The sequence below is a fragment of the Triticum aestivum genome, chromosome 7B (assembly GCF_018294505.1).
Source record: "Triticum aestivum cultivar Chinese Spring chromosome 7B, IWGSC CS RefSeq v2.1, whole genome shotgun sequence".
NCBI classification, from domain to species: domain Eukaryota; kingdom Viridiplantae; phylum Streptophyta; class Magnoliopsida; order Poales; family Poaceae; genus Triticum; species Triticum aestivum.
The window spans coordinates 578,436,120-578,449,401 of record NC_057813.1 but is presented as its reverse complement, the minus strand read 5'-3'; the positions used below and the strand labels follow the sequence as shown (position 1 = coordinate 578,449,401).

Below are 13,282 nucleotides of genomic sequence, written 5' to 3'. Positions count from 1 at the left end.
TGTCAGGTCAAATTATTTTTCTGCCAACAAGCGCTATTGTTTAGTGAATAATAAACCTCAATAACACGCTTGTTGGTAGGAATGAAGGAACATTTTCTTTCACTAAAAAAACTATTTCCCGTAAATGCTTCAGAATTGTCATGCAAAAACAGATAAATTTGTCATGCTATTACATAAGAATTTGCCATGTTCTAAATTAACAATGGTCTAGTTGCATAAAATATTGTTAAAAAATTGTCGCACTGCAGATTAATTCTCATGCGTTTTCAAGGAATTGCCATGATTACGACATGGAGAATTGTAAGCCAAAAGAAACAAAATATTGAAAATTGCCATGGCTGGATTGAATTGACATGCTACATCCCCCCCCCCCCCCCCCCCCCCCCACACACACACAAAATGGATCCTGAGTGAACCAAATTACTATCGTTATCTCGTAGTTCCCTCAAAGGAGGCATTTGAAACAAAAACTTCAGGATCTATGACCCGGAAAGGACGTGCAAGAGGCCGTGGCGTAGAAGAATTCTTCAAAATCTGATACTTCCTGAATACATTCATTTGAGCGATTTTTTTTTTCAAAACTATCATGGTTTTTATAGCAAATTCGGAAACTATATCACCTGAAGTAAAAAAACACAGAACTATGCCCCCGTCGGCCTTGCGTGGGCCGAAGACAGTGTCCTCAATTAGTTGTTGGCCGAAAAGGGCTCTTCGGCCCGTGGTTGACGGAAGAATGGCTGTACTGGGCCGAAGACTGGCCCGCGAGGTGATAAGTTTTCGAATTTGCTATAAAAAACGTGATAGTTTTGAAAAAAAATCTGAATCAAAGAGGCATATGTCTCGAAAGTTGTTGAGAATCCCCAAGTCGTCGTTGGTAACGATCGAGCTAATCTACTTTGTTTGTACGGCCAAACACTGACATTCATTCACGTTGTTTGCACAGTAAAACGGGAATGGACTTCGCCAAGGAAGTTGTCGCTCAGGCGGCGCTGTCCGAGATCCTTGGCCGCATCTTCTCGTCCCTGCTAGACGGCCTCCGCCTGCCGACCGACCGTGGCGCCAGGGACGCGCACCGCCGGCGGCTGGAGCGGTTGCTTGGCAGTATCGGCAGCATGGTCGAGGAGGCGGAGGGGCGTCACATCAACAACCACCAGCTGCTCGGCCACCTCAAGGTCCTCACTGAGGGCATGTACCGCGCCCGCTTCGCCCTCGAGGCGGCCGACCTCGACGACGCCCATGACGCCGACGCGACGGACGACAACGGCAACCGGTGCCGCTCGCTCGCGCTGCTCTCGCCGTTCAACAGGGCGAAGCGCTCCCGCATCACGAGCTTGATCTGGGGAGCTGGCGCTGGCGCCGGGGACAACGACGGTGGGTCGATGCAGAGGTTGGCGGCTGCCAGCGAAGAGCTGGAGGAGCTGACGCGCGACTGCACGAGGGAGTTCGTGCTGCTCGTCCAGGGGTATCCCCGCAAAGTGCACCGGGCAGTGCGGACGACGCTGTACATGGACCGCTGCGTGTTCGGACGGCACGTCGAGACGGAGCGCATCGTCGACTTCCTCCTGCAGCAACATGGCGGATACCTGAGCGCGCTCGCCATCGTCGGCGCCAAGAAAGTCGGGAAGACCACGGTCGTCAAGCACGCCTGTGACGACGAGCGCGTGCGGGGCCACTTCGCGCGCGTCGAGTGGTTCGAGACGCCGGACGTCGTGAAGGCCGGAGGCCAGCCGGGGCAGACCGCGTGGGAGAGCGACGGGCCGGAGTACCTCGCCGGCGTGCGCCGCATCATCGGCGACCCGCGGGAAGGCCGATCGCTCCTCGTGTTCGACGACGCCTGGCCTGTCGACGCGTCGGCCTGGCGCGAGCTCGCGTCGACCACCCCGGGCGCGGGCGACTGCAAACTCATCTTCACGTGCCGCGACGCCGACCTCGCCCGGGACATCAGCACGGCGGCGGAGCCGGTGGTGCTGGGCAAGGCCCCGATGGAGGAGTACTGGTACTACTTCAAGGCTTTCGCGTTCGGCGGCGGCGCGGATCCCAGGGACCACCCGCGGGCCGCGATGATCGGCCGGGAGATCTGCGAGCGGCTCGACCGCACGTACCTCGACGCGAGGGTGCTTGGTGGGCTGCTCGGGGCCAACCTCGGCGACGCCCCGTTCTGGCGCCGCATGCTGGCGGCCCTCGCGCGGTGCGAGCGGCGGCCGCTGCACGTCGGCGTCCTGCTCGAGCTCCTGCCCGTGAACGGCAGGCGGCTGCAGTCGTACGGCTACTGCCGGAGCCCGCCGGATGTCACCGTGCAGGACGTGCTCGGCCGGAGGGCCAGCGGCGGCTCCGATGAGGATGGCTCGATGACCGTCCATCTCTGCAGGGAGACGCTGTACATGGATCACTGGTACAGCATCACTTTCAAGAAGTACTAGGTTGCCTCCCGGCCGTGTCGGGACAGCTTAATTTCGTCGCAATAAATAGTCACAATACTTAGACGTAAGTCGACGTATTTAGAATTTGGGTCAGTTGATTTCGCGTGATGGAAGAAACAGTTTGAGGGAAGGAAAGAGCTCGCTGGAGGGAAGGAAGAAGCTCGCTAGAGAAGGCTACGCCATTATCTATCTTAGGGTTGTGGGGGGTGGTGAGCTCGGCAGAGAAGGCTACCCTATTATCTTAGGTGTGTGTGTGTGTTGGGGGGGGGGGGGGGGTTGCAAATTTGCCGAAAAGGATGTCCGAAGCAGCGGTAATACGGTGGTGAAAAAGCAGAGCAAGTGTGTATCTAACCCGAATATCGTTGGGAATGTTGTATGTACTTTTTTCATAATAATACATGTCTCATTTATATCAAAATGATCATAGTACAAGTCACGTACATATCGACCTCGCAAAACTTAAAGAATCCTCTGAACTTGACACTGACATCCGCCACCTGCATCTGACACCACCACAGTAGTGCCAAAGAAAAAAAAATGATGGACCATCTTCACACCCGAGCTTGACGCGGCTCCACAGCTGATATGCAGCTTTGCAGACCTCCAAGATGACTTGCCAAAAACAAGATCATTACCGTTGAACGAATCAGACCGGTGCAACACCCCGGACAAGCTATCAAACTTCACATCTGGCCCCACACGACTAAGACATTTGAGGAGAAAACCATACCTGCTATCCACGGACCACGAACCCAACAAACGACCCACCATCTTTCAGATACCGCCGATGCAGAACACAATCTGCATCTGCTCGTGGATTACCTCCCAAGCTCCGCACCAGTGCTGGAGCAAACACCGTCGCAACTGCGGAGCCCGAGGACACAGGTCCACCACGAGCCAGTGCCAAAATAGGAGTCATTATGTTCATCAAGTCTTACAGTAGCAATGATTGTAAATCCATGGTTTGTGTGCAGTATGACATCTGTGCTGCCTTGATCTATGTATAGGGAAAAATTATGCACTACATAATCTGTTGCATAGCAAGGGATGCGCTGCAGAAAATGGTAGGATTGTTAAAGAAAATATGGTAATATGCAAATATGGGTCCAAATTGAAAGAACTATACAACAGTTGAAATCGAAGGACAAAAATTTATAATAAACAGATAGGGTAAACAAGATGTCATGGAAATATGAGAGTAATCGAAAGAACAATACATCATTAATTTGCATAATATAGAAAGAAGGGGGAAAATCCCCTTTGACGTATATGTTGCATGTGGCACCTTTTATCCAAATGTAGCAATATTTAAATATGTTCAGGAAAGTAGGCCATGCCAACTAATTTAGGGTGAGATTGAACATACCGCGCGCATCCTCAAGTCATCTGGTACGGTGAGATGGAATCTCTGGCGGAGGTCACAAAGTCCCGATGTGTCGGCACACTGTACACTATGAATGAAAGAAAACCCTCAAATTAGCTCGAATAAAAATGAATTCATGATTTCCGCCGGGTGATTAAAGGAGGCAGATGAATTGGGATAAGAGATGAGAAAACATCTCATTAAACTAGTTACCTTGTCGTCCATGAGAAACAACCCTCGGTACGGCAGATTCCCCGATCGAGTGGAACTGGGTCGACTGCGAGCAGCGTTGAGAAAGTCGATGGCGATAGGCGGCGACAAGAGGAAGTGGCAAAATGCGGTGGGGTTTGCCGGCAGCGGCAGGCGTCGAGCTAAGTGGTTACCGCCGCGATAGGCGGTGCCATGCATAGACGCGGAGGAGCTTGTGCAGGTGTGGATGGGGACCGGAGGCAAGGGGTGGTGGGCGGGCGTGAGGGTTTTTCTGACGTGGGGACGACGAGGGTTTCTTTGTTCTTTTTTGAATTGGATGGTGAGGGTTTTCTGTCCCACAAATAATTTCAGAGGCAACACTTTGCTAGAGCCAACCGTGGATGATTGACGCAACAGGCAAAACAAAAGTCATTGCACACGATTCCAATTTCGGGAACCGTGTGTGGTTGACGTACTACCTCTGTCCTGGTTTATTGGTCCCCTTTGTAATTTGTACCAAATTTCGACCAAATATTTAACTCAGTAATATTTATGCATGTCACCAAAAATTATATCATTGAACGCTATGTTCAAATACGCATCCAACGATATAATTTGTGCTGACCTGCACTAACATTTTGTCAGTTAAATCTTTGGTCAATATTTAACACAAATTACAAAGGGGACCAATAAACAAGAACGGAGGTAGATTTCATCAACCGAACTGATTGCATCCATATCCCACAGTTAGACATAAGTAAACATAGATTAAATATACTCAGACATAGATAATATGCGTACACGTACACAAGCATAGTTCAACCGTCATTAAGCATGCTCAAGCATACATAGTTTGATCCCACATCTCATCTCACATGCCGGCACAATCCTGAAGCTTCTCTAGGTACTCGGCGTACGTGTCGTGCGCCACCTGCGAGAATACTTCTGCTTGAAAGAGCCAATGACCCGTCCTCTTGCATGCACCAGAACACTTTGATACGCATCATGAAGCTTGTGGTTGCAAAATGGGCATCGATAGCCGCCGTCCTAGGTCCTAATACGCCTCTTATGCATTCCCGCATAAAGCTCCCTCAGGATTTGCCTCTTGTACCTCCTCTGGACATCTTCATCCTCGCTGTCCACATCGTCAGACATCACCTATACAAATAGTAAAAAAATGTGGCGTCAAATTAATGGTTACAAACTAATCTTTATAGAACATTTCGTAGTTGCCAAAAAATGGCATCAAATCAACGATTACATGCCGTGAAGTAGGATTAGGAATTTATGGCTATTTATTTATACATATCCAGAGATTATGGTTTAATTTTTAAGCACATTCATCTATGTACAGACCAATCTTGAGGAAAATAATGGCACAAACATATGTAGGTCATTCAAAATCAATTGTCAAGTCCTGACTAGGAATTACTAGCATGAACACTAACCCTAGTTGAATTACTATCAGAAGTCATTTCCACACATGAAACAATTAATCACTTATAACTTATACCATTCAAACAATCAATACACTACACGGATCTAAGGAAACTTACTCAGATTTCATGGATTGGGAGAACATAACCATAGGATTTGTTTCCAAAAGGGGGGGGGGGGAGGCAAGAGTAACCAGAGAAACCCTGGGATCTATTTGTGATGACTAACTAGTTGTCCGTTGTCGTCGAAGTCGTCGCCGGAGTGGCCGTCGGAGTCATCACTGGAGTGGTCGTCGGAGTCGTCGTCCGAGTCGTCACCAGAGTCGGTGTGGAACTCCGCCTCTGGTTGTGGAAGCTCGACGTCGTCGATGATGTCAGGTTGCAGCGATAACTCGCCAGCGGTGACGGCAACCTCTGCCTCCATCTCCACGCCGTGCTCCGGTGCTTTAGTAGCCCTGGCGTCACCACTCCTTCTGATGGGGCGCTTCGACGGCATCCCAATACAACGGCTTTGATGACTGAGAGCGGCATCGAGGATGCAATCGGAGAGAGAGGATTGTGTGTGGGGAGAGGATGGGGGTGCGGCCGCTCGGGCGCACCATTAATATGTGAGAGCTCTTAATATGGAGTAGTGGGAGAGAGGCAGGCGGCGGTCAAACCGCTGGCTGGCCTCCCGATGAGCTTGCACATTGGACTGCTGGCATGCCTACCATCATTTCACACAGTTACTTGCACGCCTCCTGATGACACTACGCAGCGAGCACGCCTCCGTCAATTCACACACCTGCACACACGCCTCCCTGTCTGCCTGCATGACGGACTGCTCACATGCGTCCCGTCAACTCACGCCTACTCGCACGGCACACGGGTCGCGTGGCGGCACGTATATTGTTTTTCTATTTGGATGATTAATGATGCCACTTTATTGCTTAACCAAAGCATGGTACGTATCCATTGTTGGTCGAACGCTCATGGTTCCAATAAATAGTCCGTTTGGGATATTGGTTCCCAATTATTAATAATCTCCCGTTTGTAATTAGATAAAGATTACATCAAAACTGGTCTCAAATTTGACCCCAAAAAAGTACAATGCAACTTTGTATTGGTGTCCATATGACAACACGATAAGTTTCATGAACTTCAAATAAGTTTTGGATGTACTAGAATTTAAAAATTAAGATTCTCATTGTTTGAAATTTGTTGCACGGGGAGTGAGGGAGTCCTGGATTCGGGGGTCCTCAGGTGTCCGTCCTAGGAGTATGGGCCGAGTTGCATGGACCGTACATGATCAAGCTGAAGATTATCTACCGTGTCCGGATGGGACTTCTCAACACGTGGGCGGCAGGAATAGAGTCTGGAAGTTTCCTTCCCTGGTAAAACCGACCTTGTACAAACCCTAGGCCCCTCCGGTGTGTATATAAACTGGAGGGGTTAGTCCGTAGGGGCTATCTTCTACTCCATTATTACTGGAATCCTCATAGACTAGACATCTAGGGTTAGCCATTACAATCTCGGGGTAGATCAACTCTTGTAATCATCATACTCGTCGTATATAATCAAGAGGGAGTAGGGTTTTACCTCCATTAAGAGGCCTCGAACCTGGGCAAACATCGTGTCCCCTAGTTTCCTGTTACCATCAATCCTTAGACGCACGGCTTGGGCCCCCCTGTCGGTGTCAAAACCGGCGGATCTCGGGTAGGGGGTCCCGAACTGTGCGTCTAAGGCTAATGGTAACAGGAGACTGGGGACACGATGTTTACCCAGGTTCGCGCCCTCTCGATGGAGGTAATACCCTACTTCCTGCTTGATTGATCTTGATGATATGAGTATTACAAGAGTTGATCTACCACGAGATCAGAGAGGCTAAACCCTAGAAGCTAGCCTATGGTATGATTGTTGTTGTTGATGATGACTCCTACGGACTAAACCCTCCGGTTTATATAGACACCAGAGGGGGCTAGGGTTACACAGAGTCGGTTTTACAAAGGAGGAGATCTACATCGGAATCGCCAAGCTTGCCTTCCACGCCAAGGAGAGTCCCATCCGGACACGGGACGAAGTCTTCTGTCTTGTATCTTCATAGTCCAATAGTCCGGCCAAAGTATATAGTCCGGCTGTCCGGATACCCCCTTATCCAGGACTCCCTTAGTAGCCCCTGAACCAGGCTTCAATGACGATGAGTCCGACGCGTAGATTGTCTTCGGTATTGCGAGGCGGGTTCCACCTCCGAATACTCCAAAATTGATTCTGGACACAAGGACCGTGTCCGGCTCTGCAAGATAGACCCCATATATCATCATAGAGAGAATAATAATCCACTAATCCGATCTGCTTACAACTCTTTGTTGTGTGACATCACGCCATGGCTCGGTAACTTATTCGAACCGTTTTTACAACCCTCTCCCGCACACATCGTGAGGCGGTTTCTTTGGCACGTCTTGTCAAAGCAGAGATCGTGTCCCCTTATCGCGGGATCTCCATCAATACGGGCATGGGTAACCCAACCAGCGCCATTAATCGAAGCGCTCGAAAAAATAAGAGATTTCGAGAGGCAAGTGGGGAGGCGCACATTCTACATTGCCTTTATAAAGGGATAGAGATCTCCCGTTTTCACCCACGCCTTCTTCCTCCTTTGCTCATCCGTTCTCGCACCCTTGAGCTCCAGCGCCCAAGTTCTCACCTTCTCCATAGGATCGCATCATGTCCGGAGCGGGAGGCAAGTGGATGGCCTCCTTTGTCACAGAGGAGAACATCACCAAGCTTCGGGAGGCCGGATACCTGGCTGAGAGCATCGCGCACAGGCTTGCAACAGAGGGACAGATCACCCCCACTCCGAAGTCTCGGGAGAGAGTAGTATTTCTCCCTCATTTCGTCCGCGGACTAGGATTTCCACTCCACCCGTTTGTCCGCGGGCTTATGTACTACTACGGGCCAGATTTTCACGATTTGGGCCCGAATTTCATCCTCAACATCTCGGCGTTCATCGTCGTGTGCGAGGCCTTCCTCCGCATCGAGCCTCACTTTGGCCTGTGGTTGAAGATCTTCTGCGTGAAGCCGAAGATCGTGAGCGGCCAACAGGCGGAGTGCGGAGGCGCCATGGTCGGCAAGATGCCCAACATCACATGGCTTGACGGCTCCTTCATGGAGACCATAAAGGGGTGGCAATCAGGGTGGTTCTACATCACCGAGCCGCGCGACGCCGACTGGGTGGCGGCCCCCAAATTCAGATCCGGAATCCCCACGCGGCTCACTTCTTGGGAGAAGAAGGGCCTGGCCTGGGGTGAACCCACGGAGCTGGCCGGACTCGAGACCTGCCTCAGAGGTATGAGGGACAAGAAGATCAAGCTTGTCAATGTGGTACAGGTCATGCTCATTCACCGGATTCTCCCGTGCCAAAGACGGGCTTTTGATAGGTGGGAGTTCGACCTGGCCGAACACCAGATGCTGCTAGAGCTCTTTGGCACAACACACAAATAAATCTGGAAGGTGTTGTTCAAGACCAGCAAAGTTCCTCCTCCCCTTTCCGAGGACCGAGGGCTCAGCGCAAGCCGCCTCGCCAGTCTGGTAAGTCCTCTGGTTATTACAAGATGTTTCCTTCCTGACACATTCGTGGGAGGATTCTTAGGTCACTATGCTGACCGAACAGGAGTGGGTAGAGAAGGCGGAGCGGATTAACTGCCCAGCTCCATTGCCTGAGGACCCAGTAGGCGCACTCCTAGCGAAGATGCTGGTTCCGGCACCTTACAAGGTGCCGGAGAAAAAGGCCAAGAAGAAGGCCGCTGGGACCCGAAAGGGTATCCGGCATGAAGCCGCACCAGATGCCTCGCCAGAGGATGATGAGGCGCACTCCTCCCATGAGGGGGAAGAGAGGAAGAAGAAGAAGGCCGCCTCCACTGAAGGGGCCGAAGGGTCCAAGAAAGCGGCCACGGGGACCAGAAGAGGTTCCTGGCGCAAGGCCGTGACAGAGTCATCATCCGAAGATGACGAGGAAGATTCTCCCCCTAAGGACGGGGGAGAACATGAAGAAATGCCTCCTCCCCGTGCAAGGGAGGAGAAGAAAAGGAAAGCCGCCCCATCAGGGGAGGCCGGGACGCCGAAGAAGGGAAAAGCGTCCCTTCCCGATCACCCCACAACCGCCGCTTTCAGCGATGAGGAGTGGCTGCCCAGGGGCTAGCCCCGGGCGAGGTCGTAAGTATCCGCATTCCATAATATTTTCCATGCGACTTTGACCTCATGGTTTGTAATGACACCGAATACGTTTATGCAGTCCGGCCGGGTCCGATCTCGAGGATTCCTCTTCGGAGGAGTCTCTAAACGAGTCGGAGATGAATTCGCTCCCGACGGCAACCTCCCCACGACCCGTGGATGACACCGAGGTGTTGTCCCAGAGGATGCCAGAGCAGGAGGCGATGGTTCTGAAGATGCCCCAAGGCAAAATCTCGGGCGCCGGACACATGGGGGATGAAAACTCCATGGATTATGCTGACGGGAGCCACATCAAGTCGGGCTCCCAGCCGGTTACTGCGCCGGGGCCTACAAAGGTTCTGGATTTCGATAAGCAGTCCCTCCCGAAGGAGGGCGAGCCGGCCGTGCCGATGACCTCCGCCCAGCCGGAGGCATCGGATAATTAGCTGGAAGTGCTTCGAGGCGCTTCCATCGAGGATGAACACCGTACACTTATGGGTGTGGTGATTGAGAAGGTTCGGTCCGCCAAGTGCGGATTGACCGAAGCCTGCACGAGCCTGCTAACAGGATTTGAGGTAAAGAAAGTGTGGGGAAATATCACCCGATAGACAGTAGCCCCTGATACTTTGGTTGGTGTTCGGAAGGAGAACCAAATGGAGGGTCAACTAAAAAACCGCAGGAAGCTAATAGTATTTGTTTGTATGAATCAAACAGGCACTGCTGCTGACGGCCGCTGCGCGCAAGGCTGAGGTTGCCAGACTCAAGCACGAACTGGGGCAGGCCGAAGAAGAGCTCGGCCTCGTGAAGAAGCAGCTCGAGGCGAACAAAGGTAAGAGAGACCCCATCCATATGTCCTCTAGAGGATAAAAAGTTGGTGATGCTAATAAAAAAGCATCATGGCTTTTGATAGGGACCGTGACCAAAGTGGCGGCCCTGAAGGAAGCGCTGTCCGCGGCCGAAGCTAAAGCGGATACGGAGCGCACCGAGCGAGACAAGCAAGATGCTCGAGTAGGAGAGGTACAGCAGGAGCCCCAGGAGCTCGGTAAGAAGTTCGGCTCCCTGGAGCATGACTACAAGACGCAAGCGTCAAAGCTTGCAAAGGCCCTCCAGAGCGCGGCCGACGCCAAGGCCGAAGCCCGAAAGGCCCTCCAGGAAATCCAGGCGGCCAAGAAGATAGCACGGGGGGGGGGGGGGGTAAGGCATTCTTTATGCAAAGCAAGCATGAATCCGGAGCTCTCCAGGGGCATTCACAGATCTGCCAAGCAGCATTTTGGATGTCGTGGAGTTCTATCGCGCTGAAGAGGGGAGCTCTACGGAGAAGCTGTTCTGGCCCCAATATACTGGGGCCGAACACCCGATGCCTCTGCGTGACCAACTGAAGCAGCTGGTCGAACTCCACAATGCGGCCGAACAGGCCATGAGGGACCTTGTCGGTGTCAAGACCGGCGGATCTTGGGTAGGGGATCCCGAACTATGTGTCTAGGCGGATGGTAACATGAGACAAGGGACATGATGTTTTTACCCAGGTTCGGGCCCTCTCGATGGAGGTAAAACTCTACTCCTGCTTGATTAAAATTGATGATATGGGTAGTACAAGAGTAGATCTACCACGAGATCAGAGAGGCTAAACCCTAGAAGCTAGCCTATGGTATGATTGTTGTTCGTCCTACGGACTAAAACTCTCCGGTTTATATAGACACCGGAGAGGTCTAGGGTTACACAGAGTCGGTTAGAATGGGAGGAGATCTACATATCGTATCGCCAAGCTTGCCTTCCACGCCAAGGAAAGTCCCATCCGGACACGAGACGAAGTCTTCAATCTTGTATCTTCATAGTCCGGGAGTCCGGCCAAAGGTCATAGTCCGGCCATCCGGACACCCCCTAATCCAGGACTCCCTCAGTAGCCCCTGAACTAGGCTCAATGACGACGAGTCCGGCGCGCAAATTGTCTTCGTCATTGCAAGGCGGGTTCCCCCTCCGAATACTTCATAGAAGTTGTTGAATACAAGGATAGTGTTCGGCTCTGCAAAATAATTTCCACATACCACCGTACAGAGAATAATATTCGCGCAAATCTAATCTGCTGACGTATTCCGTAGCGTGACATCATGTCACAGCCAAGCCTTTATTCGAATCGTTTTACTGTCCCACCTCAGCGTGTTTAGCGAGGCGGTTTGCTTGGCACATCTTGTCAAAGCAGAGATCGTGTCCCCTTATTCCGGGATTCTCATCAATACGGGCGTGGGTAACCCAACCATGCCATGGGTATGACTTCTTAATTGAAAGTGAGTCCCAGACTGTCACGGGGAGGGCTCTTGGTATTCAACCCCTTTATAAAGAGACCAAGGCTCGACTCCTTTCTTTCAATCCCATAAAATCCGCCTCTCGCCTTGAGTTCCAACACCCAAAGCTCCAGATTCAGGCGCTTCAGACCTTCGATGATGTCCGGCTCCGACCTCCAAGGCCGGTGGATGCCTTCCTCCATTATGGAAGAAGACGTGCAAAAGCTGAGAGATGCCAGGTATCTAACCAGCGAAATCTCGCATAGGCTGCCTGCTCCAGGGCAGGCTATCCCCACTCCCCAGCCCGGTGAGAGCGTGGTGTTCACATCTCACTTCCTTCGGGGCCTAGGCTTCCTGATTGATCCCTTCGTGAGGGGGCTCATGTTTTATTACGGGCTAGAATTTCACGACTTAGCTCCGGAGTCCATCCTCCAAATCTCATCATTCATTGTCGTGTGTGAGGCCTTCCTCCATATTACTCCTCACTTCGGACTGTGGCTTAAGACCTTCAAGGTAGAACCGAAGATAATCAAGGGATAGCACACTGAGTGCGGAGGTGCTATCATAAGCAAGACTGCCGATGCTCCATGGCCCGAGGGCTCTTTTCAAGAGGAGTTCTGCTTATAGCAACGAGAGTGGTTTTACATCACAGCTCCCAGGGCACCACATGGGTGGCGCCACCTGCTTTTCGCTTGGGTCCCCCACGACGTCTAGCGTCATGGGTCAATAAAGGACTTAACTGGGGGCCATCCAAGGACGTGCCCTTGCTGCACGGCCGCATTCGAGATCTCCTAGGAAGAGATATCAATTTGGCCATAATGGCGTAGGCTATGCTGATTCGCCGCATGCTGCCCTGCAAACGTCGCCCCCTCCGCCTGTGGGAATTTAATCCGGAAGGACCGCGAGTCCTCCAACATTTTATGGGCACGACGCCCATGGAGATGTATAAATTGTTCTTCGGATCACAAGCAATGTGTCCGGACTCGTCCAAGGACGCAGGTCTGAGCTGCAATCACCCAGACACTCAAGTAAGTAGCCATGTACCCGAACATGCTACCCGTATGTTTATCATAAAATTGCCCTTTAAAAGAGCTATCATTTGAACATGAGTGGATAGCGAAAGCAAAGCTTGTCAGGTGTCCGGCCCCCCTCCCTGAGACCACGCCGGATCTCGTGTTGACCAGGATGCTGGAGATTGCGCCTTTGGAACAAGGCGAAGAAGGGAACCAAGAAGCTACCGCCTCCGCGAAGGAGGCTGTCAGTAAAGGAGGAATCGAGAATTCCCCTAACTTCGGAAAGAAAAGGACCGCCTCTGAAGACCCGGAGGCGATGGCCTCAAAGCGGGGGAAGAAATCTTCGTCAGAGGGTCCGGCGCTGGAGGGTGCTCCGGCCGCATTGCACCTCTGA

The 13,282-nt window shown here is 51.8% G+C and overlaps 1 protein-coding gene across 1 annotated transcript; it reads left to right on the top strand.

Moving 5' to 3' along the window:
- Positions 1-953: 953 nt before the first annotated feature.
- On the top strand, positions 954-2,420 carry LOC123158193 (uncharacterized). Its single transcript, XM_044576277.1, has 2 exons — positions 954-1,445; positions 1,716-2,420. Exons 1-2 carry the CDS (start codon positions 954-956, stop codon positions 2,418-2,420), a joined length of 1,197 nt encoding a protein of 398 aa, XP_044432212.1.
- The last annotated feature ends 10,862 nt before the right edge of the window (positions 2,421-13,282 follow it).

What these genes read in the sequence shown, in the direction of transcription:
- LOC123158193 (XM_044576277.1), top strand. Translation starts at nt 954, where the DNA reads ATGGACTTCGCCAAGGAAGTTGTCGCTCAGGCGGCGCTGTCCGAGATC. An exon ending in GCGACTGCACGAGGGAGTTC is followed by an intron (nt 1,446 to 1,715) that starts GTGCTGCTCGTC and finishes GACGTCGTGAAG; the next exon opens with GCCGGAGGCCAGCCGGGGCA.